The 26,047-nt window shown below is 46.3% G+C and overlaps 2 protein-coding genes across 5 annotated transcripts in view; one reads left to right on the top strand and one right to left on the bottom strand.

The window, feature by feature from the left end:
- The first annotated feature begins 1,218 nt into the window (after window positions 1-1,218).
- slc22a15 (solute carrier family 22 member 15) lies at window positions 1,219-7,101 on the top strand. Of its 3 annotated transcripts, XR_004776803.1 has the most exons (13): window positions 1,219-1,419; window positions 2,317-2,460; window positions 2,851-2,983; window positions 3,437-3,601; window positions 3,886-4,015; window positions 4,262-4,483; window positions 4,956-5,096; window positions 5,396-5,481; window positions 5,691-5,799; window positions 5,954-6,026; window positions 6,112-6,270; window positions 6,350-6,492; window positions 6,638-7,101. XR_004776803.1 is itself a non-coding variant. In XM_035533131.1 (12 exons), exons 1-12 carry the CDS (start codon window positions 1,336-1,338, stop codon window positions 6,404-6,406), a joined length of 1,467 nt encoding a protein of 488 aa, XP_035389024.1. In that variant the 5' UTR covers window positions 1,219-1,335; the 3' UTR covers window positions 6,407-7,101. The 3 variants fall into 3 exon arrangements, 2 of the variants coding, with proteins under 2 accessions (XP_035389024.1, XP_035389023.1); XM_035533131.1 differs by having other exon boundaries at window positions 5,990-6,026; window positions 6,350-7,101; XM_035533130.1 differs by having other exon boundaries at window positions 6,350-7,101.
- A 6,713-nt stretch (window positions 7,102-13,814) lies between these two features.
- Window positions 13,815-26,047, bottom strand: part of LOC113591990 (cytochrome P450 26B1) — a 15,137-nt gene continuing 2,904 nt past the window's right edge. Inside the window, exons 2-8 of one of the 2 annotated variants that reach the window (XM_035533140.1) lie at window positions 18,799-18,978; window positions 17,867-18,201; window positions 17,073-17,297; window positions 16,501-16,776; window positions 16,055-16,210; window positions 15,478-15,927; window positions 13,815-15,178 (exon numbers count right to left, since the gene is read on the bottom strand). In XM_035533140.1, coding sequence (XP_035389033.1) covers window positions 14,801-15,178; window positions 15,478-15,927; window positions 16,055-16,210; window positions 16,501-16,776; window positions 17,073-17,297; window positions 17,867-18,201; window positions 18,799-18,820 — 1,842 coding nt within the window. In that variant the 5' untranslated portion in view covers window positions 18,821-18,978 and the 3' untranslated portion in view covers window positions 13,815-14,800. Of the gene's footprint in view, window positions 15,179-15,477; window positions 15,928-16,054; window positions 16,211-16,500; window positions 16,777-17,072; window positions 17,298-17,866; window positions 18,328-18,798; window positions 18,979-26,047 lie in introns of those variants that run through there. The other variant, XM_027032722.2, reaches the window with a different exon arrangement.

Here is a 26,047-nt window from a genome sequence, read left to right as displayed (position 1 = left end):
AAAGGTCATCTGTGAGTGCCTCTGCTAAGGAAGTAAAACCTGGGACAGTTCAGGTATTACATAAACTGAAACAGCCCGGACAGCGGCTTTTACCTTTGTTACGTCCTGTGTTCGAACATCCACTTTCTGGACATCTAGGAGTTAAGAAAGTGTACAGCGTATTTTGTCACATTTCTTTTGGCTCTCTGTAAACGGTGATGTAATTCATTACTGTCTTGTCACACATGTCAAATGGTTGGAAAACCTAATCAAGTGATCCCTTCTGCTCCACTTTGCCACAGACCAGTTGTCAGTGAGCTATTTGAGATTGTGAGCAGATTGTGTAGGTCGCTCCTTTTGCTAATGTGTGCTGCTACCAGGTTCCCTGAGGCCATTCCCCTGCATTGCCTTAAATCTAAGGTTATAGTGAATGCATTTTTTAAGTTTTGCACCATATGTAAATAAATGCATACAGACAGATCAAGGTTCTAATTTTATGTTGACCCTGTTTGCACAAGTTGTTGGCAAATTAAAAAAAACAGCATCATGTGTCTAGCGCCTACCATCCAGAGTCCCGAGGAGCCCTAGAAAGGTTCCATCAGGCCTTCAAGAACATTTTTAAAATGTATTGTCATGATTTTGAGAAAGATTGGGATGAGGGAGTGCCCTTGTTATTGTTTGCCATTCTGGATACAGTGCAGGAATCTACTGACTTTAGCCCAAACACCCTGCTTTTTGGCCTATCAGAGCGAGGGCCCCTTAAGTTACTGTACAAACAATGGTTGTCTGTTTCTCCCTTGGTTTTGAGTTCACCTGCAAGTGACTTTGTTGATAAACTTCGGAAGAGGTTGTGTGCCATTCGTGATTTGGCTAACAAAAACCTATGTTCAGCCCAAGCAGCTGTGAAATTTCACTTTGATCAGAAAACTGTCTCGCGTTCATTTTTTCTTTGACTTTTCTTTTTTTTTTCATCAAACTTGTGTTTGTGGTAGCTGACCGAGGCAGAATAAAAGGTTGTCCAGGCAAAGCCGAATCGTTTCACATCTAGTATGCAAAACTATAATTCTGCAGATGACAGCAGAGTGGAGAAATAATTTGAGGTGCATTTAAGCAGGTATTTTCTTTAGCCATAACCGTGCATACCAGTTGCGAGTTTCGGTGAGCGTGCCTTTGGCGTCGGCGTTTGGTGCTGCTGATGTTTCTCCAATCGCGTGAGAGATCTTTACCACGTGGCAAAAACCCACATCCGCAGCTACGTTTTTATCTGACCAGAAAAGAAGGAAGAGACCTGATTGAGCAGACTTCATTTAGTAAACCTATGTGAGATGTTAAGATCTGGGATTACTTATCTGGACAATGGATTTGGAAGAGGCTTTTCAAGTGGTCGGAGAGTTCGGCCGACACCAGAAAGTGATGGTGACCGTTTTGACACTGCTCCAGGTAATGTTAGCTAGCTAGTAGCTTAACGTAGTGCAGCACGCTAATGCTAACCCAGAGAGCTAAGCTACCTGAGGTAACGAGCTGTGTGGGGTCAGGTCCTTTATTTGTGTCTAACCTAGCTAGGTTAGGCTATCTGAGGTAACGAGCTGTGTGGGGTCAGGTCCTTTATTTGTGTCTAACCTAGCTAGGTTAGGCTATCTGAGGTAACGAGCTGTGTGGGGTCAGGTCCTTTATTTGTGTCTAACCTAGCTAGGTTAAGCTACCTGAGGTAACGAGCTGTGTGGAGTCAGGTGCTTTATTTGTGTCTAACCTAATTAGGTTAAGCTACCTGAGGTAACGAGCTGTGTGGGGTCAGGTCCTTTATTTGTGTCTCGCTGGTGATTTATTGTCGTTAGGTAGATGTTGGTAATAAAGGTGTCCTCTAACCTAACTACATGACACACTGTCAGGTTCAGGTAAATGCAGCCATTACGCGTAGGACTGCAGAGTTCATTTAAATCGCTGTTGACATTTGAAAAGCTGCTTTGTAACAACATCTGTTGTAAAATGAGTTAGATTTGATTTGATATTCAGGGTTATTCAAGCTTCAGAATTCTGTATACTATTAGGCAGCTTAACTAACCTCACTCTCTGTTCATTTGTTCTTTTAACTAGTTAGGTTATCTAGGATATCGCAAACATTACTCCTGTGCTGTTGAATAGCGCAGACTCTAAAGTGTGTGGATTTTCTGTGGTAATCCTACACCTGCCTTTACCTACACAACGTCATTTTGTCACCAAGGCTTGTTTAGACCTCCGACTGTTCAAGTTTATTCACGCGTGCAGGCGGCCGTCTAAATAAAGTGTTGCGTTGTAAATACTGAGTTTGGCTCATGTGTGTCTTATCTGTTGTGTTAGATCTACATGGCTTGCCAGTCCATGCTAATTGTGCTGGTGGGCGCCGTTCCAGAGTACCACACAGAGCCCGTCACGGACAGCAGCGGAGGTGATGTAACGCAGTCCGTCACGTTTACGGATGACGTGAACTCCATCGTGACGGAGGTGAGCGCGAGTCCCTAATCGCTGTGGGGCACTACACGGTAGGATGGTGCTGTAGAAGCGCATGCCTGCATTTGAGCAATACCAGTGGAACCTCAAGACGGCAAATGCTGACAAGTCTTTGTTAGGACGCCCAGAGTTAGTTGAGGGACTTTTGTTTTTTTTTCATGTCAGGCTGCAGTATTTCTAAGCCAGACCCCGGTGCTCATGATCTGCATTTGTCTATAATTCCAGCTCTTAACGCACCTAAGACAGGCCATGTAGTGCATCAACTAGCTAGTACGGATTTGTTGGGAGCTGGGCTAGGGCTAAAACATAATGGGTAATGCATAATGCATAGTTAAACCCATTGGAGTGTTTGTGTCTGATGGTGTGTCCTGCACTGTCCCACAGTGGTATCTGGTGAACCAGCAGGCCTACAAAGTTAGTCTGGCGGGATCTCTGTTCTTCGCCGGTGTGCTCGTCGGGAACGTGCTCTTTGGGCCACTCTCCGACAGGATCGGGAGAAAACCCGTGTTCCTCACAGGTACTTAGGCCTGGAAACCCGTGTTCCTTACTCGTATGGCTGCTTCTCATATCGATTGGAAGAGTCTTCTAGGGACGTGGGCCATGTGATGATGTTTTGAGTCATGTGATGTTTGTGTAGGTTTGTTGACACGGCTCATAGGTCAGCAGTTCTTTTATATCACTGCATAATGTTGACCACATTTTCACAAATCCATGAAAATGTATTTTCATTCCATGCTATGTATGACATTTGTAAGTAAGATTTTATTGGAAGCTTCACTATTAATATTTAATTCTCTGTTTGTCTCCCTCCATGGTACTCTCAACACTTCCTATTTCCCTTCTGTCTCTCCTCTGTTTCTGTCTTATTCTTTTACATATTCTCTCTCTCTCTCTCTCTCTCTCTCTCTCTCTCTCTCTCTCCTCTCTCTCTCTCTCTCTCTCTCTCTCTCACTCACTCTCTCTCTCTCAGGCATGTTTTTCGAGCTCCTCTTTGCCTACGGCAGCGCCCTGGCGCCCAGCTACGAGCTCTTTGCACTGTCCCGCTTGTTGGTGGGCATGATGAATGGGGGCATGGCTCTGGTCTGCTTCATCCTCTCTCAGGAGTATGTGGGGAAGTCCTACTGGGCCCTGACAGGTAGTGCCACCTGTAGGCTAACCAGGCTCACACAGGTAGTGCAGCGCGAGCCCACGCACTGTGACGCGCTCCAACATACAAGCCATGTAAATAAGTTTAATGAAGCCAGCAGCTTCTGAATGTCTTCTAAGCCTTGTTTGATGAGGCCTGTCCTATTTGTCCCCTCTTGAATTTTTAGTAATGTTTTTGTTGACTTACATTTTGTGTGTGTGTGTGTGTGTGTGTGTGTTTGTGTGTGCGTACGTGCACGTGCGGATGGGTGTGTGTTTTTGTGTGTGTATCAGGAACGCTGACTAACATGACATTTGCCGTGGGCATTGCGTTGTTCGCTCTGCTTGGTTACTACATTAGGCAGTGGCGTAACCTAGCAACGGCAGTCAACTGTCCCGGCGTGCTGCTCTTCCTGTTCTGCATGTAGGTGTGCAGTCGGAGGCCTGAGTGATGGCGCCTCCGTCAGGACCTTCTGAACACTCAGCTGACATGTCTGCTCTGCCTCTTTGATCATTCTAACCTTCCTTCATTTTTATACATCTTCTTAACTATTACTGGAAATTTGGAATCTCTGTGATTCCTTACTCTTGCCTTACTCTTTGATATTGTATATGTCTGCCTGAATGTGTGTGTGTGTGTGTGCACGTGGGGGTGGGGGGGTGGCTCCAGCGTCCTGCCTGAGTCGCCACGCTGGCTATACTCCAGGGGGCGCTCTTCGCAGGCCGAGCGTGTGCTGCAGGCTTTCGCGGTGCGGAATGGCAAGGGCCGGGTCACGCTGAAGTTGCGTCGCGTGCTCAGCCCGGCTGGCCCTGACGCGTCCGGCCCGGGGCTCTTCCGGCTGGCCACTCACCCTGTGCTCCGCTGCAGGACTCTGGTCCTCATGTTCGTCTGGTGAGTATGCACAGCGGGGTTTACCACTCTCCACGGCAGGGGATGCTAGGGTTGGGTGTTGTGCACCCCACTGCCTCAATGGGAGTGTGTAACTACAATTTAAAGACTGAAGGTGCCTGATTTAACATGAATCCTGGAGGGGCTGAGGGCAGGGTTGTCTGAAGTTCTCTGCAAGAGGTATAGCACAGACCAGGAGCACAGACCTTCTGAGTTACCCATCAACTAAAATAATGTGCCTACTTAACCCAGGTTGCCTTAATTGACTTTATACTCCTCTTGAACTTTTAAAAAGTACTGAACTGTCAGTCCTGAGTTCTCTCTCTCTCTCTGTGTGTGTGTGTGTGTGTGTGTGTGTGTGTGTGTGTGTGTGTGTGTGTGTGTGTGTGTGTGTGTGTGTGTGTGTGTGTGTGTGTGTGTGTGTGTGTGTGTGTGTGTGTGTGTGTGTGTGTGTGTGTGTGTGTGTGTGTTGCAGGTATGCCTGCAGTCTAGTGTACTATGGCCTGACGATGAATGCGAGTGCGGACAGGGGAAGTCGCTATCTTAGTGTAGCCATGTACGGTCTGGTGGAGCTGCCTGCCTACCCACTATGCATTTATGTCATCAACAAGCCCTGGTGCGTGTACATGCGCGCGCACACACATACAGGGACTCACACTAATGCACTTTCTGCAGCTGATTTGTCAACAAGTTCTGGTATTTACACCCCTCACACTCTTTATGAACCCTTCTGTGGGTAAGGTCATTGAGCATAGAACACAGGTGTTGAAATCACTATGGTGCAGGTACTAAAGGTCTTCTTCACCTTTACAGGTGACAAGTGTGATGTTATAATAACTCCAGTTAATCGGACCTCTGCTGTAGACCCCTAATTAAAATGAAACATGTTTGTCCCCCCCCACCCCCCTTTCCCAGGTGCGGGAGACGGAGATCTTTGTCTGCGTTTCTCATCCTCTCGGGTCTCTTCTGTCTCTTCTCCATCGCTGTTCCTATGCAGTCTGGTGAGAGGAGGACACTTCATTCATCTGACACTGTTTACTTCTGCTTTTAAAATCAGCTTGATTTTTTTTTTTTTTTGTGCTTGGTGAAATGCATGTTTTCATGGCATAATACCAGTATCCACACAGACATACAGACATGCATGCAGGCATTTCTTTTTTTGGCTTGAAAAAAGCATTTTTCAGCTCAATTGCTCTGTCGCCCCCTGCAGGCACTGTGGGAAGTGGCAGTGTTCTTGCTCTGCTGGGGAAGTTGATGGTCAGTGCTGCCTTCAACATTGTCTACGTGTACACCTCAGAGCTGTACCCCACCATCATCAGGTGTGTGTGTGTATGTGTGTGTGTGTGTGTGTGTAGAAAGTTCAAGGTATATTTGAACTGGTCCTATAACATGACTAGCACCCTGATTTGCTATATTGCTATTTTGGAGTGTTTAGCTGTTAAATCGAGGTGTGTGCGTGCGTGTGTATTTTAGGAATGCAGGGCTTGGTGTGTGTTCCATGTCCTGTAGGGTTGGAGGTATTTTGGCCCCATTTGTCCCCAGCATGGTAAGCAGGTTGTCTTCCTCATTTGAGACGTCTTCCTCTACTGCGCTCGTGTGACGTGAGCAGTAATCTGTTGGCTGTTGATCAGAAAGTGGTGCACGCATCGATGCCCTTCATGGTCTTCTGTCTGATCGGGGTATCAGCCGGTGCCCTCGGCCTCCTCCTCCCCGAGACGCTCAACAGACCTGTTGCAGAGACGCTCGAGGAACTCTCTGCCCCTGCCTACCAGCATATGCTAGAGACACAGGTAACCATGGTAACGGTTGGTACCACCCTCTCTGGGGTAATGGGTGCTGTGTAAACTGTAACCCTTTGTGTTTATACAGGTTCGTTTACTGGAGGATGAGCCTTTGCCAAAACACAGAGGATCTGAAAGTAAATGAGCCGTGTGGGTGGCCTAACACACAAATGCAGAGGCAGGGATGACTGAAGCAAACCTGCTCCCAGACACGCCCGCAGACACAAAAAGGTAAAGAGGACTTCACTGTCACGTCTGAGTTGATGCGTCCTACACACTAGAGCTCTGAATATATGAGCACTGCAGCTTCTGAAAGAACCAGGACGAGGATCTCAGCTCAACTGGATACTAAAGAGCACACCACTCCTGTTCTAAGGAACCTGCTGGCTAGAGACCACATCCCCATGCTGATGGAGTAGGATGCTGGAGACCACGCCCCTCCCATGCTGAGAGACTTAATGACTAGAGACCATCTGTTTTATGAAACTTGCCAAACTAGCTGGCAGAAATAAAGTGTCTGTGTGTGGGTTTCACTCTCTCTACTACAGCCTTGTCTCTGCTTTGCTTTGGCTCAGACCAGTAGCAGCTTCCACACAGCAGTGACTTGTGCCGTGTGTAACTGGCAGAACTAATTTCCATAATTGGTTGTGTATCAGTATTCACGTTACAATACGTGACACTACCAGGCCGTGTGTTACACGGGATGTGCTTTTCCAGAAATGTTACAGAAGAAGAATTATGTAAATGCACAACTCTATATTGTTGCTTGTAGCATTAATGTTTCCTTATCTTGGAGAATGTTGTTACAAAAATTAAAATAAAACCAAAACATAAAACTGTTACACAACACAAAAGACCTTTTTGATTAAAAAAATAACAGCATGACTTTTGGGATGTAGATTTGTGGAGTAAAACACAGTTCCACTTCAGGAACCTTAACACCCTGTAGAAGGTAGAGCCAGCACACCTGGATCTGATATTCAGGTATCATAGGCACGAAGGCATGGAACAACAGCATTGGGCATAGATTAGGGTGGAAATAATCTGTAACACCTGTAGTAGGCCATGCTCTGACACACCCACCCACTTGCACATTCTGTGGTTCCTGTGTGCTGGACACCAGACCTTCACTACCTGCTCCTGAAGGGCTTATTACTGAGTGGGGAAGTCCTGAAACTGCTCTAGGCTGCCGTTTGTCTGCTGTGACCAGCAGGGGGGGCTGAAGTGTCAGGATGGGCGGTCGCTCTTGAACTTAGTTCACCTCCTGCCCTCCGTTTCTCTCCATGCTGGTGATGTCAGCATTGACGCAGGTGAGTAGCACTCAGGTGAACTCCAGCAGGCGTACATGGAGTTGACATCTCAACCGCAAATACACCCCCCAACCCACCTCCCCCCAATCTAGTTCAAGGCCCTGCGGGGTGAACGGAGGCTGGAGCTGTAATCACCGTTTTTGCACCGCCCTGTTCCTGGCTCTCCACCATGTCTGGCTGTCATTACCTGCACAGGTAGAGAAACAGCAGTGAGAGGGCAGAGTTTCTCTGCTCAAATCCTCTACTAGGTTTTCAACTGAATTAAATAACTATTGAACATGCATTGGTATATCTCTTCCAGTAAATGTTCACCAATATCTATGTTACAACTCCAGATGCTCAAGCTCAAAACATGCCCTACTGCACCCTCCTGACTTCTGACAGGTCTGCTTGCCTGTAGAGAGTAGTAACTCCTTGGGGCAGATTTGGAAGTGAACTCTTCAGGAGTGGGGTTTTCCACAAGCCGGCTTGGTAACTTTGGCAACCTCACATGACCTGGGATGAGAGGGACTCTAAGTACTCTGGCTCAAAAAAACCCCATTAGCGTTGACTCCAGAGACGGGAAGCGCATGGCACAACTGGCACGGCCGTTACCTGCTCAGACACTTTCTTCTTACTCAGTTTTTTATCCTTTAAAAATATTTTATATTATAGCAATATTTTTAATGACTTCTTTAAAATAAACATTTTTAATGATTCATTTGATTATTGCCAGAGCAGAAAACATGGTGGAGCCTTGAGACTGTACATGTGTGTTGAGCGTACCTTGAGGCTGTACATGTGAGTTGCCCATCTGAGCGCTCTCTGGGTTTATTGCAGCTTACTTAAAATGTGTGATATTACCTTCTTCTAACTTTTGTCAGGATCTGTTTCAAAAGCAGTGATCAGAGTAATTGCTGTTCATTTAAATAAATGTCCAAGGGCCAAAGTCAACATCTTGTGCCCATATTCATGGGTGAATGGTTGTTTGTGTGTGTGTGTGTGTGTGTGTGTGTGTGTGTGTGTGTGAGAGAGAGAGAGGGTGACTAAGTGTGTAAGGTTGGTAGTTAGTCATGAATGCAGGTATGTCACCCTGAGGTGAGAGTGAGAGTTGAATTGCTATCTTGGAACAATTTGACCCCTCACTGAACTATCAAGGAAATCTTCTAGGACATACAGTACTGTCTATAACAGCATATACGCACGCACACACACATTTATGTTCTTCCTCCCTTCAAGAGTTTAGTTTTGCACTTGCTTTTTGGAACTATAAACATAAGTTATGAAGATTATAATTGGATGATTGCATATTGTCTGCGTATATGTAGGTGCGGGTAATTAAGGGTAGTAGAAATTATCAGAGTGCCTTCACTTTATTAGAGTGCCTGACAGCTCCCCACTGAACCCTGAAACCCTCCCAGTGTGTCTTGGGTCGCTGTCAGATCTGACTAATTAAAACATTCACCTCCGACTGCTTCAACACACCTGGGGCAACACAACGACTCTCTCTCTCTCGGACTTCATTCTCAACCTGGATTGCTACTTCTTGGAAATTTCGTTGCTTTCTTTGAGGAATAAGTTCGGCCAGGTTCCCACACTTGAGGCTTGTCATTAAATGCAGAGTATGTTCCTTTCCCCACGCTGCTGCACAGGTTTTACAAATCCTCCGGTCAACCCTCCCATTTCAGCTCTAAGTTTCATTGCTCCTATGTGTTAAAGGTTTGCCCTCGAAACTCCAGTTCTGTAACTGTTTCCAACTGCACCTCCAAGGTTGAAGATCTCACATCACCTGGTAGAGCAGGCGGCGGCGTGTTGCTAGCAACGCCCAGGTCACCGGCTCAGTTTCCAGGACACGCATGTATGTCATCCTGATAAATGTGTAAGTTTGCCAAGTGCCGTAAATGTATTCACCCCGTGTGCTCCTAAATATCATACAGCCAGATCCATCTGCCTGGGCTGATGTTTGTTTGACTGGATCATTCCAGGCAACCTGTTGCTTTTAAATGTGTCACAAGCCTGAATTACCTGGTACCCATCTATTCCCTACCCATAGCTATTAGTAATAATCATTAACAGAAGAATGGCAGAGAGAGAGAGAAACAAGCATTTGGGAGGAGGAAAGGATACATAAGTGAAATTTTATGGTATAGAGCGGTGTTTCTTCCCAGTTAAGATAGTCCCCATGGGGTTGAGGAGAATTCAGTGCTCTGGAGTGGTTTGCTAGGATGCAGTAAAGATGGGGACTGTCGGAAGTGCATAACGATGGGACTGAGGAATTCTGCTGCAGAACATTTGATCAATAATAAACTGACAATATGTAGAGGAAGTAGAATTTCACCTCATAAGAGAAATGGAATCTGATTTGCTGTGACCAGCCATCTCCTCCCTCTGGTTTATTCCCCTTTCAAGGTGCTTACTTAATGAGACCTAATGGATACAGGAAGCGGTGTGTGTGGGTGCACACGATCTCTCACTCCGGGACTGAAAGAGACCAGACTTTAGTGAAGTGGACCTGTGCCCTGCAGTAGGTCCAGACTACATTCTAATCTAATCTAATCTGACATTGAAGCCATGCCCTGCAGTAGGTTCATGCTACATTGTAATCTAATCTAATCTAATCTAATATAATCTAATATACCACTGAAGATGTGCCCTGCAGTAGGTCCAGACTACATTTTAATATAATCTAACATTGAAGCTGTGCCCTGCAGTAGGTCCAGACTACATTCTAATCTAATCTAATCTAATCTAATCTAATCTAATCTAATCTAATCTAATCTAACATTGAAGCCATGCCCTGCAGTAGGTCCATGCTACATTGTAATATAATCTAATCTAATCTACCACTGAAGATGTGCCCTGCAGTAGGTCCAGACTACAATCTAATCTAATATAATCTAATCTAACACTGAATCTGTGCCCTGCAGTAGGTCCAGAGTACATTCTAATCTAATCTAATCTAACATTGAAGGTGTTGCCCTCATGCTCTAACTAACCCTGAAAGCCATACTGAAGCAAGAAATGGTGGTAGTGACCATTAATGAAATGTAGACAAATGTAGACCCAATCTCCCACGGCGACGCAGAACTGCACCAACCTATGTGCACTGTAATTCGGGCTAAGCGACTGTGATATTGAATAAAGGGGTCGAGGTTTTGGCAAATGTACGTTTGAAGTCACCTACCACCATATGCAGCGGAAGGTGAAGATCAGAAGATTCAGAAGACAAAATGACGTAAAAACGAGAAAACAGTGTGCGAGTGACCTCAGGTTTGTTCTCATTTCTTGAACCATAGGTGTGTGTGTGTGTGTGTGTGTGTGTGTGTGTGTGTGTGTGTGTGTGTGTGTGTTTGGATCAGGAAACCTTGGTGCTTGGGGGTAATTACAGTGTAGACACCAGTTTCTGCATTCCTACACAAACACACACACACACACACGCACACACACTGATGCAGCCAGGAAAGGTCATGACTTCTTTACACATGAATACATGGGTTCAGCCACAATGTGATGTTTGTGTCCAGAATCTATTGTTTGTTGCTCATCTGTGTTTTCTTTTGCTGTTTAATTACTGTCAGTGTCTAGGGTAAAGCCGTTAGCAGAGGAACTGTAGTGTGTCTGCTGTACACACAATCTCAATAAATATGGCTGTAAAACTGTATTTGAATTTGACTTTGAGTTGTGTTTACACAGACTGTGTTTTTGGACCCTGTCATCTTGGTTGCAGTTTGATTGCAGTCTGCCAAACATCTGTACTGACTACAGTTGAATCTGATTGGTTGATGGGCTCTGCAGGCTCTGCAGCTGCTAGTTGAGAGTACTCCCATCTATTGATTTAAGCTTTTAAAAATGATCCAACATGCAAAGCAGTAGCAGATACAATAATTGACACACAGTCAAGGCAAGAAAACACGCTCCCTGCCCTCTCTGTTCCAGGTGGTACTGTCTTTAACTTTATGGGCAAAACCTATTAAGGCTTGAAAAATAAGGAACGGGGATATATGTGTGTGTGTGGGGGGGGGGAGTTGGCAGACAAACTCATCATGGAAATGGAGCGATGAGTGTGTACATGAACGGTATTGGTGGAGGGACACAAGTATTTGTGATCCTCCTCTCCAACTTCAGTTGTTACATAATTACATTTAACCAAAACCCCAAGGCAAATCCTGGCAGGTGTGTGTGTGTGTTTGTGTGTGTGTGTGTGTGTGTGTGTGTCTGTGAGACTCTACATAAATCACTCTTGTAAATCATGCTGGCATGTTGTTTATCCCACTAGCAATCTGTGATAGTAAATTTGATTTGAGCAGTCGCGGGTTATTTACACAACGCATGCACACACAATCCTACAGGTTCAGAAGTTCAGGTGAATCTTGTCTTGATATGCTGTCACCGTTGGTATGATGGTGAGTTGCTTACATCTTCTTTCTCTTCTCTTCGTCCTGTCCACCTTCGGTGAACTTCATTTCTCTCTCTCCCCATCTGCTTCCTGCTCATCTGGGAGGTAGTAAGGATGAGAGAGGGAGTGAGGGAGGATAAGGGAGGAATAACATGCACAGCTCTCTTTAATGAAAAACAACATAAAACGAGCCGTGGTCAAAACAGAGATCAGGTCCCATTTGCATCCCACTTTCTTTCCTTGGTTCACTTTTCGGCAGCAGTGCTTTACACACTTTGCAGGGACTCTGTGCACTGCCACTCACTTCAGCAGCTTACTGAAAGAGATGCTGTATGGACTGTATTGACTGCCCTTAACCTTACACCTGATCAATTGTTACTTGCTGCTTCATCTGGGCTGTTGCTCTGACCTGCTTCATCTGGTGTCACTCTGACCTGCTTCATCTGGGCTGTCGCTCTGACATGCTTCATCTGGGCTGTCGCTCTGACCTGCTTTATCTGGGCTGTCGCTCTGACCTGCTTCATCTGGGCTGTTGCTCTGACCTGCTTCATCTGGTGTCGCTCTGACCTGCTTCATCTGGGCTGTCCTGACCTGCTTCATCTGGTGTCGCTCTGACCTGCTTAATCTGGGCTGTCCTGACCTGCTTCATCTGGGCTGTCCTGACCTGCTTCATCTGAGCTGTTGCTCTGACCTGCTTCATCTGGTGTCGCTCTGACCTGCTTCATCTGGGCTGTCCTGACCTGCTTCATCTGGGCTGTCCTGACCTGTTTCATCTGGGCTGTCCTGACCTGCTTCATCTGGGCTGTCCTGACCTGCATGGTTCAGGCTGTCTCTCTGACCTGCTTCATCTGGGCTGTCCTGACCTGCATGGTTCAGGCTGTCTCTCTGACCTGCTTCATCTGGGCTGTCCTGACCTGCTTCATCTGGGCTGTCTCTCTGACCTGCTTCATCTGGGCTGTCCTGACCTGCTTCATCTGGGCTGTCTCTCTGACCTGCTTCATCTGGGCTGTCCTGACCTGCTTTATCTGGGCTGTCTCTCTGACCTGCTTCATCTGGGCTGTCCTGACCTGCATGGTTCAGGCTGTCTCTCTGACATTCAGACGATAGCAGTCACGCCCTCGCAGCTGCCACACAGATCTCTCTGCTCCAATCATATTCTTCTCTCCCCTTCTCTTCTGCATCCAATTCTTTCTCTGTCCTTCTGTACTCAAGTACTTCTTGTTTTTTCTTTAAAGACTCATTCAAGCCTCTTTCTCTTTCTTTCTTTCTTCTCCATGTTTCCTCTCCTCTTCTCCTCTTCCTCCTCTTCTCTCCCACTCTCACTTTCTCATCTCACTCTTTTCTTCTCACCATACATTTTTATTTTTACTTGGATATGTGCATCTGTGTGCCCTGAAGCAGCCTTGCTAAAGTGTTTGTCTGATGTTTTTTCTTTTTTGTCTGCTTAGTCATGCTTTCTTTGCTTTGTTTGTTTTGCCTCATGACCTCAGTCCTCCTGTGCAGCAGGTGATGGAATAGACCTCCCTGCTTATAGAAACGTGGATTACTGGAAAATAATCATTTGGACTCAAAATGAAAAAATGTTAAATATTTTTCATACATATTAATAGGGATGATGATGGTGGTGATGATAACAGCAATTTTATTATTATGAATTATTATTATTATTATTTATTATTATTGTTATTAATAATAATAATTATTATTATTTGTTATTTTACCTGAATTTGTCATTGTAGAGTTGTATTATTTGTTTAAGTATTGTTATGATTGTGATAAAATCAACACCTCCATCACAGTGAACTCTCCTTCCTTCACATAACGCTTCCAATTTAATTTACCCTTGCAAAATATAAACACCAGTCTAGTTCAAACAATACATAAACCATTTCTTTATTTTCGAGGCGTTCACATGAATGGATAACATTGAATGGGTAGTCAGTCGATTACTGATAAAGCAGATTACAAAGTACATGGAGCAACCCGCCTATGGAGAAACACGTAGTCCTGAAAAAGTCATCATACAGTTATTAACAAGACAATCTAAATAAACCGAACTTACAAAAAATAATAATTATAAAAATAAAAAATAACTCAGTCAGAGAGTGAAAGTGCTGTTGGTTTCTCCTTCTCTATTTCAGTGCGATCCTGTTGCAAGGATCCTTATTCACAGTTTGCATTCAGTTGACTCCCTAACGCACATTCACACAATATGAAACAAAATCACATTACTACATAATACACACTGGTAAGCATAACTGTTCCTCATTACAATAATAATCCTATTAACTACTGATATTTTTTCATTTTTGTATTTTCTTTACATAGTGGACTATCCATATTAAATGTATTATAAATAGAGCTTATTTTAAAATGCTACTTCATTTGACAAACAAATGTTTATATAACCCATTTGTACGACACAGAGTGAAACATTAAGTAGGATAAACACTGGTTAAATGGTTAACATTTCTCTAACTGGATAACACTGCGACTTGGTCATTCGTTCCCACACTGCGATGTAGCGTTGCCTACACGGGCTTGGATGCCTAACCCAAACAGAAGCTGTTTAGAAGTCTAAAGTCTAAATCTTTTTAGAAAGTTTTTTTGATTCTACAGAGCATGCGCAGTCAGCAGGCAGCGACTGAACTCGAAGTACCAGAAGGGGATTTGATTCAACAGGTTAAATAAGAGCAAAAGCCTCTAGATTTCTACGGTGTAGAACACGAGGTTCACATGAACGTGCCACGCGTCCTTTTTCCGCCAGCGATCTGTCCCTCACGAGTCCATTACGACGAGCGTGGAATCAATTAATGCACGGTGTTTCTATCGTGTTTCTATCGTGCTCTGATTTCTATATATGCGTGGACTCCCTGCGGTTTCTCCCGCCCGCGTGATTTCTGTAGTTGAAGTTTACGTGGAGCCCGTTGACTGGGTGGACTATTGGCACCGTTTGCATCCTTGGATACGTTTCAGTGGCCAGTGACCATTCCACCGTGGCGAGCAGTTCCACGCAGAGCGTTTTCAGCACAATTACAGCAAATTCTCGTCCAATGCACATGCGCACGCCACCTCCGAACGGCACGTAGCTGAAGCGACTGTTTTTACTTTCGTCGCGCTCCGCGCTGAAACGTTCCGGATCAAAGAGCTCCGGCTTCTGGTACGCGGCGGCAGTCTCGTGCGTGTCGCGGATGCTGTACATGACGCTCCAGCCCTTCGGGATCTGATAGCCCTGCGGACACAGGAGAGAGGAAGCAGATGCGTGTAAGCAGTGTGGACGGAGGGTTTGCTTTAAAACGGCCCGTATTACAGCCCAAATGAAAGCGAATATTAAATAGATTACGACATCACAGGCACTTTCCTTAGATCCACAATTAAACTGCGTATTGGCTTAAGATAGATTCACGCGGTTACTAGTTGGGCACTGAACTAAGCAAACAAACCCAGCTTCCCTCGCAAAGTAGAAGTAGGCTCCTTTGCAGGAATGAGGTCGCTTATCTGCGCTGCTTGGACTTTGCCTTCAACACTCACGTTGAGTTCAAACGTTTGCAGAACTGTCCTGTATCCACCGGATACCGGCGGTAGATATCTCAGCATCTCCTTCACCACGTAGTCTAGGTACGTCAGCTGGTTCAGTTTGTCCAAACTCAAGTAAGGCACGTGGAACCGCGACCGATGGCCGTCTTCCCGGTCTCTGAATGATTCAAAACCGCCCGTCTTATCAAACCGAGGCGTAATTTTAAAATCGGGGCACGTGTCCTCCACTTCTGCGCACTTTTCAGGCACGCCGTTTGAGCGCGTGGCGCTGCCCTCTTTGCAGCGCAAACAAGCGCCGCAGGCGTCCAGGACCAAACCCTCGGCCTCCAGTTCGGCCCGCGTGCGCTCAGCCACGTCGGGATGTCGCATCAGCTGGAGGATCAGAGACGTGGACGCGCTCGCCGTGGTGGAATGCGCCGCGAAGATCAGTTCCACTGCGATTTCCTAAAAGGCACGAGCTGTAGTTGAGTATATATATTTCACTTTTTAATCACTTTGAGTATATAGACTAACAACCCACATTTCTCCAGATAGAAAGGTCACACATTTGGAGGCAGGCTACGTGTCTGACCTTTAGCTCCTGCATGCTCAGGCTGTAATCGCTTTCCTTCGCCCCGCTCAACATGTAGTCGAAAGCGTCGCAATACTCGTCGGAGTGCTGCTTCGCGAGCTTCTCCTCGATGATGCGCTCCATCGTGGAATGCAAAATATCGCGCGCCCTCTTCCCCTGACACGAGAAGAAAAGGAAATTCAGGACACGTAAATCCGTGCGAAATTTTAATTTCAGTGCTTAAGGCCAGTTTTGTTTCCCTGCATACAGTTAAACTGATCCAAGCACACGTGGAATTAAAGTGTAATAAAATATGTATAATATACAAATAGATTGAGCGTGAACTGTGTATAAAATTGTAATATAAAACATGATTAAATAAAACAATTTTCCAGTTTTGTCTGAATGTACTTCCAAGAATATGTCTACAAAATGTATTGTGGCGTAAAAGATGGAGGCCGTCCCACCTTGCGCAGACCACTGAGGGGTGCGTCCACGGGCAGAGAGAACAGGTTGCTCATGAGTTGCTCGAAGATCTTGGAAAGGTAACGGATGCGCGGCTCCTCTAGGTGCAAACCGAGCAGAACGCGCACCGCGATGCGGAATGTCAGCGATTTAGTGGCGGTGTACACGTCCACGGAGCCGAGCTCCGCGCACCACTTTGCAGTTTCAGACTTGACAATCTCTTGAAGGCGCGTCAGATATGTTTCTAACGCCCCCCGGCTGAACACTCTCGCTAGGATCTATGAGAGAGAGAAGTTTAAAGTTTATTCAAGGTCGTGATTAGTAATGTAATTGGCTTACTGGATGTTGGTAACTGTGAGCCTGATGCATCGTAATTTATGTCAAATGGCAAAAAACAAAACAAAACAAAAAAACATCAAAAGCTTTATATCATAAACAAGCCACACACAGATAAATGATGTTTTTGTCTAGTAGTAATTCTATCACAGCCTCTGTGATACAGAGTCAGTCATTACTGATTTAACTTTAAAGCCTTTAACGTCTGAAAGCCTCGCGGACATTCACCAGGACGTACTTTTCTCTTTTTCTTGTGCAGATCCCCGACAGAGTTGATCAGGGCATGGGGGCCCAGGATGATGCGCGTGCTCTGCGGCCACTGCGTGCTCACCACGGTGTGCTCACCGAGCAAAATCTTACGGATATTTTCGGCTCCAGTCACGCGTATAACGGGCTTCCCTAAAAGGTGGGTTTTAAAAACCGTTCCGTGTTTCTCTCGCCGGGAGATGTGAAAGCTGGAGCCCTATCAGAAGGAAAGAGCACGAGAGAGCAAGAGAGAGAGAGCGCGCGCGGGCGCGCAAGAAAGATTACAGTACATTACGAGGCCAGTAAAACAGAAGTTGCCGGATAGCTACCCGGTTAGAGGTTGCCGGATAGCTACCCGGTTAGAGGTTGCCGGATAGCTACCCGGTTCCGCCTTTTCTGGGAGATAACGGTGGATTCATAGAGTACAGAGCGTGCAAAGGAGGGGACCCTTCTGGTTTTACCAGTCAAGTACTGCACTCTCAAGCACGCACAAACAGAGAATCATTTTCTATTTATACACTAACAGAGTAATAAACCGAATTATAATTTCCTTGTATAGACCAGTAGCGCAACAAACGGAAGGATAATTCCCCTTGTGTGCTAATAGGACACAAACCGAAGAGCCGTTTTTTAAACTCCGATATTTAGCACATGGAAGGACTTCAGATATAATGATGAAATTGTGGCCAACAACCTTTACCTCCAGAAAGAGCGGGAGAGAGAGGGAGAGAGAGAGAGCGAGCGAACGAGAAACGCCTGTAAGAAGTTGGATGGTTTCCCTCGTACCTGAAGAAGCCAGTGGAACGTTTCTCCGATGAGGGGCCAGCCCATGGATCCGCGTGGGAGAGGCAGCGTGCACGCCGCGTCCCGCGTGATGCTCCATCGGAACTCCCACAGCTGCCGCGCAGCCAGGAGCAGCAGTAGCGCAGGAAGCACGGAGCTGACAGCCGCGAGGAGCGCACACGCGAGGCTCATCGCATGCCAAAGCATCTCAAAAAAAGAACAGTCCACGTGCGTAAAAGCGTAGAGTGCTCGTCTTCCCGTGAATTCTTGACCAAGAAAAACGTCCAAAAAAGTCAAGCAACTTATCAGATGGAGTTCCTTTAAAAAAATGTAGATATCTAGCAGGAAAATAACACGCGACTGTTTAGGATATTTTTCCTGCCAAAGAGAAAATTAAATTCGTTGCACTTTTGGGCTTCTCTAACGTGCACTAGTGTCTCGTGTCTAGCAGCCTGCTTCCCGGAGACTGACAAGAAACTGACAAGTATTCCAAAGAGTTTTACAAGTTACCTGCGCTGACATGTCGTTCATCCGACTTTATACCGTTTGGGGAAGTGTGTGTGTGTGTGTGTGTGTGTGTGTGTGTGTGTGTGTGTGAGTGAGTGAGTGAGTGAGTGAGTGAGTGAGTGTGTGTGTGTGTGTGTGTGTGTGTGTGTGTGTGTGTGTGTGTGTGTGTGCGGGGCTCAGATGGGGCGAATACTGTGACCGTAAATTCAAACTTGTGATCTGGCTATTAGAATTAAATACAGTGGGTCAGCAACTACACGATGTGTAAAGAAGGCGGACGGATGTCCAGTGTTTCCAGTGTGTCCAGCGTGTTCACCTCTTTGCGAGCGCCAGCTGTGAGCCCTTTGTGCGCGTGGAATGTGGAATTATATTAGTTGCGTCTAACAAAATTTAAGCGAAAAGATTTGAGAAGTGAAGTGAGCACTTACCGCAAATGTGAACGCAAAGCATTCCGATGTCACTGCACTAAAAAACCCTCCAAGGTGGGAAATCGTCTTATTGGAGATTCCCGTGAGCTCGTGCTTTATAAACGACGGTAGACTTTATGAACCACCTTCAAAAATGACGTATGAAGTTTTCCCTTTTCCCCGAAAGTCATCGATAAATCACTACGGACACACACACACACACACACACACACACACACACACACACACACACACACACACACACACACACACACACACACACACAGAGGGATGGATGGATCGAATGGCAAGTCAATGAGGATACAGGTAATAACTCTCTTGTCTCCGGTTATGGCAAATATTAGTTTATATTGCCAACACGTGTGTGTGTGTGTGTGTGTGTGTGTGTGCGCGCGCGCAAAACAACCTGCCTTTAAATTTAGACATGAATTGCAGAAAAAAAACCATTGGTTACGTTCATCAAAAGAAGAAATTAAAATTAGGTGTATTTTTAAAACAATAGTTGTTATAAATGACCAGTAGGTTCTGTAGATTCTGCGTAGAGGGTAAATGACTGAGAAAATAAAACATAAAGCATTAAAAACACGTTCAACAACAATGCGTGCGCGCGTTTTTGTCAGACAAACTGCCATCTGTCGTCTGCCTACGTTCATTCCCCCTTCATTCATTCATTCATTCATTCATTCATTCATTCATTCATTCATTCATTCAGCCAATTACTTTTATATTTAATTCCTATATTGTCTCAGTTTTGTAGTTAGGACCGAATGTAAAAATGATAGTTTCTTGCTTTGGATTACATATAGTGTAGTTCAGTAATTTAAATTTAAATTTAAAAAATCACACAAACAACTCACTCACAGTGCACAGGAAAATAGTCATTTTTAAAATTCTAAGAAACACTAAAACATGTAATAATAATGTATAAAAATGTGAGCGAGGTGAGCAAGCATGTTATTAAGGCTTTTCGTTGAGAAATTCTTAGTTGAAACTTGAGGTGGAATTGGCCTGTGATTTAAATAAATGATCGAAATCTGGAAACCTTAAAGACTGATACTGAACATACAGAACTGCATGGTAGCGTTCATTCAGTTACTGAAGCACGCACGACCTCACCAAGGTTTCGCTTTCAACCATGCGAAAGTGCTTTACAGCTCTGGCATCTTTACAAAACAGGAGGTTGTTCATACACACTTTAACAACACGTCCTGCACACGTGTCCTACACATGTTTGCTACACTGTTAATGATAACAACACGTCTCCTACACTGTTAACAACACATCTCCTACACTGTTAACATGTCTCCTAGACACGTCTCCTACACTGTTAACATGTCTCCTAGACACGTCTCCTACACTGTTAACAACACGTCTCCTACACACGTCTCTTGTCACAGTACGGCCCCTCCTCTCAAACATCTCCCGGTGTGTGTGTGTGTGTGTGTGTGTTCATCTGTATGGTCACGCCCTCCCTGTGTTTCACACCTGCTCCTCACTGTGTATCATTAGAGTGCATGTGTATAGGTCTTGTGTTTAAATATGAGTGTTGTCAATGTTTGAACCCGGTTAACCTGCTAGCCACGCATTCGTCTTTGTTTTGTGTTGTAATAAACCCTTCGTTGTGTTTGACACGACTTGTCCCTGTTAACAACACATCTCCTACACTGTTAATAACAACACGTCTCCTACACTGTTAACGATAACAACACGTCTCCTACACTGTTAATAACAACACGTCTCCTACACTGTTAACGATAACAACACGTCTCCTACACTGTTAACGATAACAACACGTCGCCTACACTGTTAATAACAACACGTCTCCTACATTGTTAATAACAACACGTCTCCTACACTGTTAACAACACGTCTCCTACACTGTTAACAACACGTCTCCTACACTGTTAACAACACGTCTCCTACACTGTTAACGATAACAACACGTCTCCTACATTGTTAACAACACGTCTCCTACACTGTTAACAACCCGTCTCCTACACTGTTAACGATAACAACACGTCTCCTACATTGTTAATAACAACACGTCTCCGACACTGTTAACAACACGTCTCCTCCACTGTTAACAACACATCTCCTACACTGTTAACGATAACAACACGTCTCCTACATTGTTAATAACAACACGTCTCCTAGACTGTTAACAACACGTCATAAGTCATGTTGTTGTTGCTTTTGCTGTCTGTTCTTACATCTGCTGCTCCTCTATCAACACACCAGTCAGCGTACACAATAACCCAGTGACAGCAGCAAAGAATGTTTTACACACAGAGTGTCCCACACACAGAGTGTCCTACACACAGAGGGTCCCACATACAGAGTGTCCTACACACAGAGTGTCCCACACACAGAGGGTCCCACACACAGAGGGTCCTACACACAGAGTGTCCTACACACAGTGTCCCACACACAGTGTGTCCTACACACAGAGGGTCCCACACACAGAGGGTCCTACACACAGAGGGTCCCACATACAGAGTGTCCTACACACAGAGTGTCCTACACACAGAGGGTCCCACATACAGAGTGTCCTACACACAGAGTGTCCCACACACAGAGGGTCCCACACACAGAGGGTCCTACACACAGAGGGTCCTACACACAGAGTGTCCTACACACAGTGTCCCACACACAGTGTGTCCTACACACAGAGGGTCCCACACACAGAGGGTCCTACACACAGAGGGTCCCACATACAGAGTGTCCTACACACAGAGTGTCCTACACACAGAGTGCCCACCATATAAAGCGTCTTCCACACAGAACGTCCTCTACACAGTGTCCACCACACTGGGCTCTCCAACAGCCCACAGTTCAGTGAAGACGGGAAACCACAAACCACACAGCACACTCATCAAACTATTCAGGGCCTGACAGAGGCAAACATGATGAGAACAATACCATGTCCATTTTTCAACCCACAATTTAACAAAAGGCAAAATGACAGCATTTAAATCACATGATCAGATTCTGCCAGAAGCCCAGAGTGCATCAAATGAGACCATGAAATATAACGCAACACACCTAGGTTTTATACTGACAACATGGTTAACCATCATAACACAATCTGTGCAATTAGCATTTGCACAACTGCAGATTAGCCTTTTCTTCAACCACAGTGTCACGGTTAGTTTCTGCCAGCTTCCCTGTTCCATGTTTTCTTTGCTTTTGTGTATTTTAGTTCATTCCGTAGTTTCATTTTCTCCGCCCCTTGTTTGGTTTTCTACACCTGTCCCTTGTTTCTAGTCTTGTTAAGTTCATGTATTTAAACCCTGTGGTGTGCCCTGTGTCTTTGCTGTTCATTGTTTGTTTGGATGTATGTTTTGATTTACATATCTGTATGATGTAAGGTTGTACTCTGTGCCTCCTAGTCTGTATGTTTATCCCAGCCTTCCTGTTTCCTAGCCTCTGTTAGCCTGCTTCCCTGTTTGCCGTTGTGTGTTTTTGGTTTTCCATGTGTTCTCAGAATTTCTATGTTGGCTCTATGACCCTAGACTGCTCTGATGACTCTGAATCTGTATTTGCCCCTAATTAGTCTCTTTGTTCTCCGCGCTTGCGTCCGCCTCCTTACTGCTCAACGTTACAGAATGAACAGCCTAACAAGGACGCAGCGAGAGAGCGAGACTCCGGGAGGTGGTTGTTCGGCTGGGACGAAACTCCGGCTGTTTCCACACAGTCTGAGTTCGTTATGTCTCAGCGCCACCAAACCAGAGACAGCAAATTCCCTGGTGCTGCGGGTACATGGGCATCTCGTCGTTCCCGGAAAAAAACATGATCCCGTGTATTTTGATGATGAGATCCCAGGTAAGCGTAAAGAGTCTACTTGTCTTGACCAACACTGCAGGGCAGCGCAGCCTACAGCGTAAGTTGTGAGGGAATGCACTTCGCAGCCACACCTCCAGACCTCCCAGACCGGCCGCTGACCAGTGCAGCCTCGCTTCCAGACCTCCTGGACCTGTCGCTGACTGGCGCAGTCGCGCCTCCGAACATCCCGACCCGCCGCTGAACACCGCAGCCGTGTCCATGGACCGGCCAGGTCCTGTTCCTGGTGCAAAGGACACCTCACAGCTTGTTCGTCTTCCTGGAGTGGGAATAGCCAGGCCTGTTCCCGGGGTTGTTCCTCATGACTCTCCTGTGCGCAAGAAGGCTGCTACAGGTGGGCTCCCTGAGACACCAAGGACTCCTTCAGCTACACCTCCCAGTCTGCCAGTGACTCCTACGATCTCTCATTCTCATGTGACTCCTCTGCCCCTGAGGCTGCTGTGCCAGCCCCCATATCTGCCCCATCTCTTGTTTTGCCTGCTCCTTTTCCTGCTGTTGTCCAAGTATCTATACCCGTTTGTGTGAATATTGTAAAACCTGTTACCCTGCCTTGTGGCAAGCGTTCCCTTGCCCATTCCAGTACCCGTACCCATGGGGGTTGTGTATTTTGTTCCTGTGCCTGTCTCTGTTGTGGTTAATGTTGTGGTCCTGTGCCTGCATCCGTGCCTGATGCCAGTTTTCCACCCATCTCCAGTCCCACTCCTTATCCCCATCTGGCTCCTGTACCTCAATTTGCCTCAACCCCTGTGCCTGTCCATGGATTGGTCCCGAGTCTCATACATGCCCCTGGTCTTGTCGCAAACCCTTCCCATGGTCATGCCCCAGGACCCATCCCTACTCCTGTGTCTTCCTCTCGCTTTGTCTCAGCCCCTATGTCTGCTTCTAGTGTTGGTCCTTCGTTTGTCTCTCGTTCTTCTGTTTCTGCTTCTGGTTTCTTTGCCGACACTTCGCAAGTGTGTTCGCTTTACACCTCTCCAATGTTACACACAGACATATTCCACTTCTAAAGTCAAGGACATAATTGACTGGATGTTAGTTTCAAGACTTGAATTAGGTCCCAGAAAGATCTAACAGGATCATCAGATTTTAGCAATGTAATGCAATCCAGAAACTCTGATCAGATAAGTCTGGACATGAAGCCACTGGGATTGATCCCCTGGGCCTCTGTGTGAGACTCTGGGTCCCGGCTGTGTGTCTGGCTACTTTGAAAGCCCTTATCCAGAGGAAGGAATGAGACGTCCAGTATGTAAACAGAGGCTTAAGAATGGCTCCTTTAAATCCTGGATTAGGACTTTGGCTCATTTTAATCCTGGATTAGAGGTTTTTAGTGATCCATTATCATAAGACTTTTGACTTACAGCTTCTCTCCTCTCCTCTCCTCTCCCTCTCCTCTCTTCTCCTCTCCTAATTATCTAGTCTGTCAGATGTGAAAAAATAATCTGTGCTACACTGCACTGTGCTGTTTTGGGTTCTGTGCTGGGCTGTAATTGGCTGTGCTGACTTGTGCTGTGCTATGCTTTGCTTTGCTATGTTGCACTGTGCTTTGTTATATTGGGTTGTGCTGTGTGGTGCCATGCTATGCTGAGCATTATTGTGCTGTGTTGTGCTGTGCTGTGCTGGGCTGTGCTGTGCTGTGTTGTGATGTGCAGTGTTGGGCTGTGCTGTGCTGTGTTGTGTTGGGCTGTGCTGTGTTGTGTTGGGCTGTGCTGTGTTGTGTTGTGATGTGATGTGCTGTGATGTGATGTGATGTGCTGTGATGTGATGTGATGTGTTGTGCTGTGCTGTGCTGTGCTGTGATGTGTTGTGCTGTGCTGTGCTGTGCCGTGCCGGGCCGTGCCGTGCCGTGCCGTGCTGTGATGTGCCGTGCTGTGATGTGTTGTGCTGTGCTGGGCTGGGCTGTGCTGTGATGTGTTGTGCTATGTTGTGCTGTGCTGGGCTGTGTTGTGCTGTGATGTGCTGTGCTGTGCTGTGATGTGCTGTGCTGTGATGTGTTGTGCTGTGTTGTGCTGTGCTGTGATGTGTTGTGATGTGCTGTGCTGTGCTGTGCTGTGTTGTGCTGTGCTGTGCTGTGATGTGTTGTGCTGTGCTGTGCTGGGCTGTGCTGTGATGTGATGTGTTGTGCTGTGCTGTGCTGTGTTGTGCTGTGTTGTGCTATCTTGTGCTGGGCTGGGCTGTGTTGTGCTGTGATGTGCTGTGCTGTGCTGTGCTGGGATGTGCTGTGCTGTGCTGTGTTGTGCTGTGCTGGGCTGTGCTGTGCTGTGATGTGCTGTGCTGTGCTGTGATGTGATGTGCTGTGTTGTGCTGTGCTGGGCTGTGATGTGCTGTGCTGTGATGTGTTTTGCTGTGTTGCGCTGTGCTGTGTTATGCTGTGCTGGGCTGTGCTGTGATGTGCTGTGCTGTGATGTGCTGTGATGTGTTGTGCTGGGCTGTGCTATGTTGTGCTGGGCTGTGCTGGGCTGTGCTGGGCTGTGCTGCGATGTGTTGTGCTGTGCTGGGCTGGGCTGTGCTGTGCTGTGCTGTGCTGTGATGTGTTGTGCTATGTTGTGCTGTGCTGGGCTGTGTTGTGCTGTGATGTGCTGTGCTAGGCTGTGCTGTGATGTGCTGTGCTGTGCTGTGATGTGTTGTGCTGTGTTGTGCTGTGCTGGGCTGTGCTGTGATGTGCTGTGCTGTGATGTGATGTGTTGTGCTGTGCTGTGTTGTGCTGTGCTGTGCTGGGCTGGGTTGTGCTGGGCTGTGCTGTGCTGTGCTGTGCTGTGCTGTGATGTGTTGTGCTGTGCTGTGTTGTGCTGTGATGTACTGTGCTGTGCTGTGTTGTGCTGGGCTGTGCTGTGATGTGCTGTGCTGTGTTGTGCTGTGCTGTGTTGTGCTGTGCTGTGTTGTGCTGTGCTGGGTTGTGCTGTGCTGTGCTGTGTTGTGCTGTGTTGTGCTGTGCTGGGCTGTGCTGGGCTGTCACATGTCATGTTAAACCTGTTAAACCTCTTTGGCATGATCAGTCTCAGACCTAGAGAAAGGCAGACAGAAAAGCAGAGGTGATTACCAGTGGAGTGTTGAGGGTATAATGGTTTCCTCAGCTCCTGTCTGGGGCAAATCCCATTATTAATGTTAACAACCAAGACTCAGAATACAAGAGGAAGCTGAAACTAGGCTTACATGTGTGGGCATGCCATACACTCAGTCACACTCACACACACACCAACCTGACAGGGTACCAGGGCATCACAAGGCACACACACACACACACACACTCATTCACACCAGGCCAATTTAGACACCAATTGACATGCATGTGTTTGGAATGTGTCGTGAGAGCACACAAATCCCACAAAGGCTGTGGCCAGTCCAGTATCCGAGCCTGGGATACCGGAGCTGTGGAAGCCATCAGACAGCTGTGCCACAGTGTCATCGCGCG

The sequence above is a fragment of the Electrophorus electricus genome, chromosome 13 (assembly GCF_013358815.1).
Source record: "Electrophorus electricus isolate fEleEle1 chromosome 13, fEleEle1.pri, whole genome shotgun sequence".
In the NCBI taxonomy this organism is placed as follows: domain Eukaryota; kingdom Metazoa; phylum Chordata; class Actinopteri; order Gymnotiformes; family Gymnotidae; genus Electrophorus; species Electrophorus electricus.
This window is presented reverse-complemented; position numbering and strand designations above follow the sequence as displayed.

Excerpts from the sequence above, each read along its gene's own strand:
- slc22a15 (XM_035533130.1), top strand. The coding sequence starts at position 1,336 with ATGGATTTGGAAGAGGCTTTTCAAGTGGTCGGAGAGTTCGGCCGACAC. Across the intron at positions 2,984-3,436 it reads AAAACCCGTGTTCCTCACAG|GCATGTTTTTCGAGCTCCTC; the intron begins GTACTTAGGCCT and ends TCTCTCTCTCAG. Across the intron at positions 4,484-4,955 it reads CTGGTCCTCATGTTCGTCTG|GTATGCCTGCAGTCTAGTGT; the intron begins GTGAGTATGCAC and ends TGTGTGTTGCAG.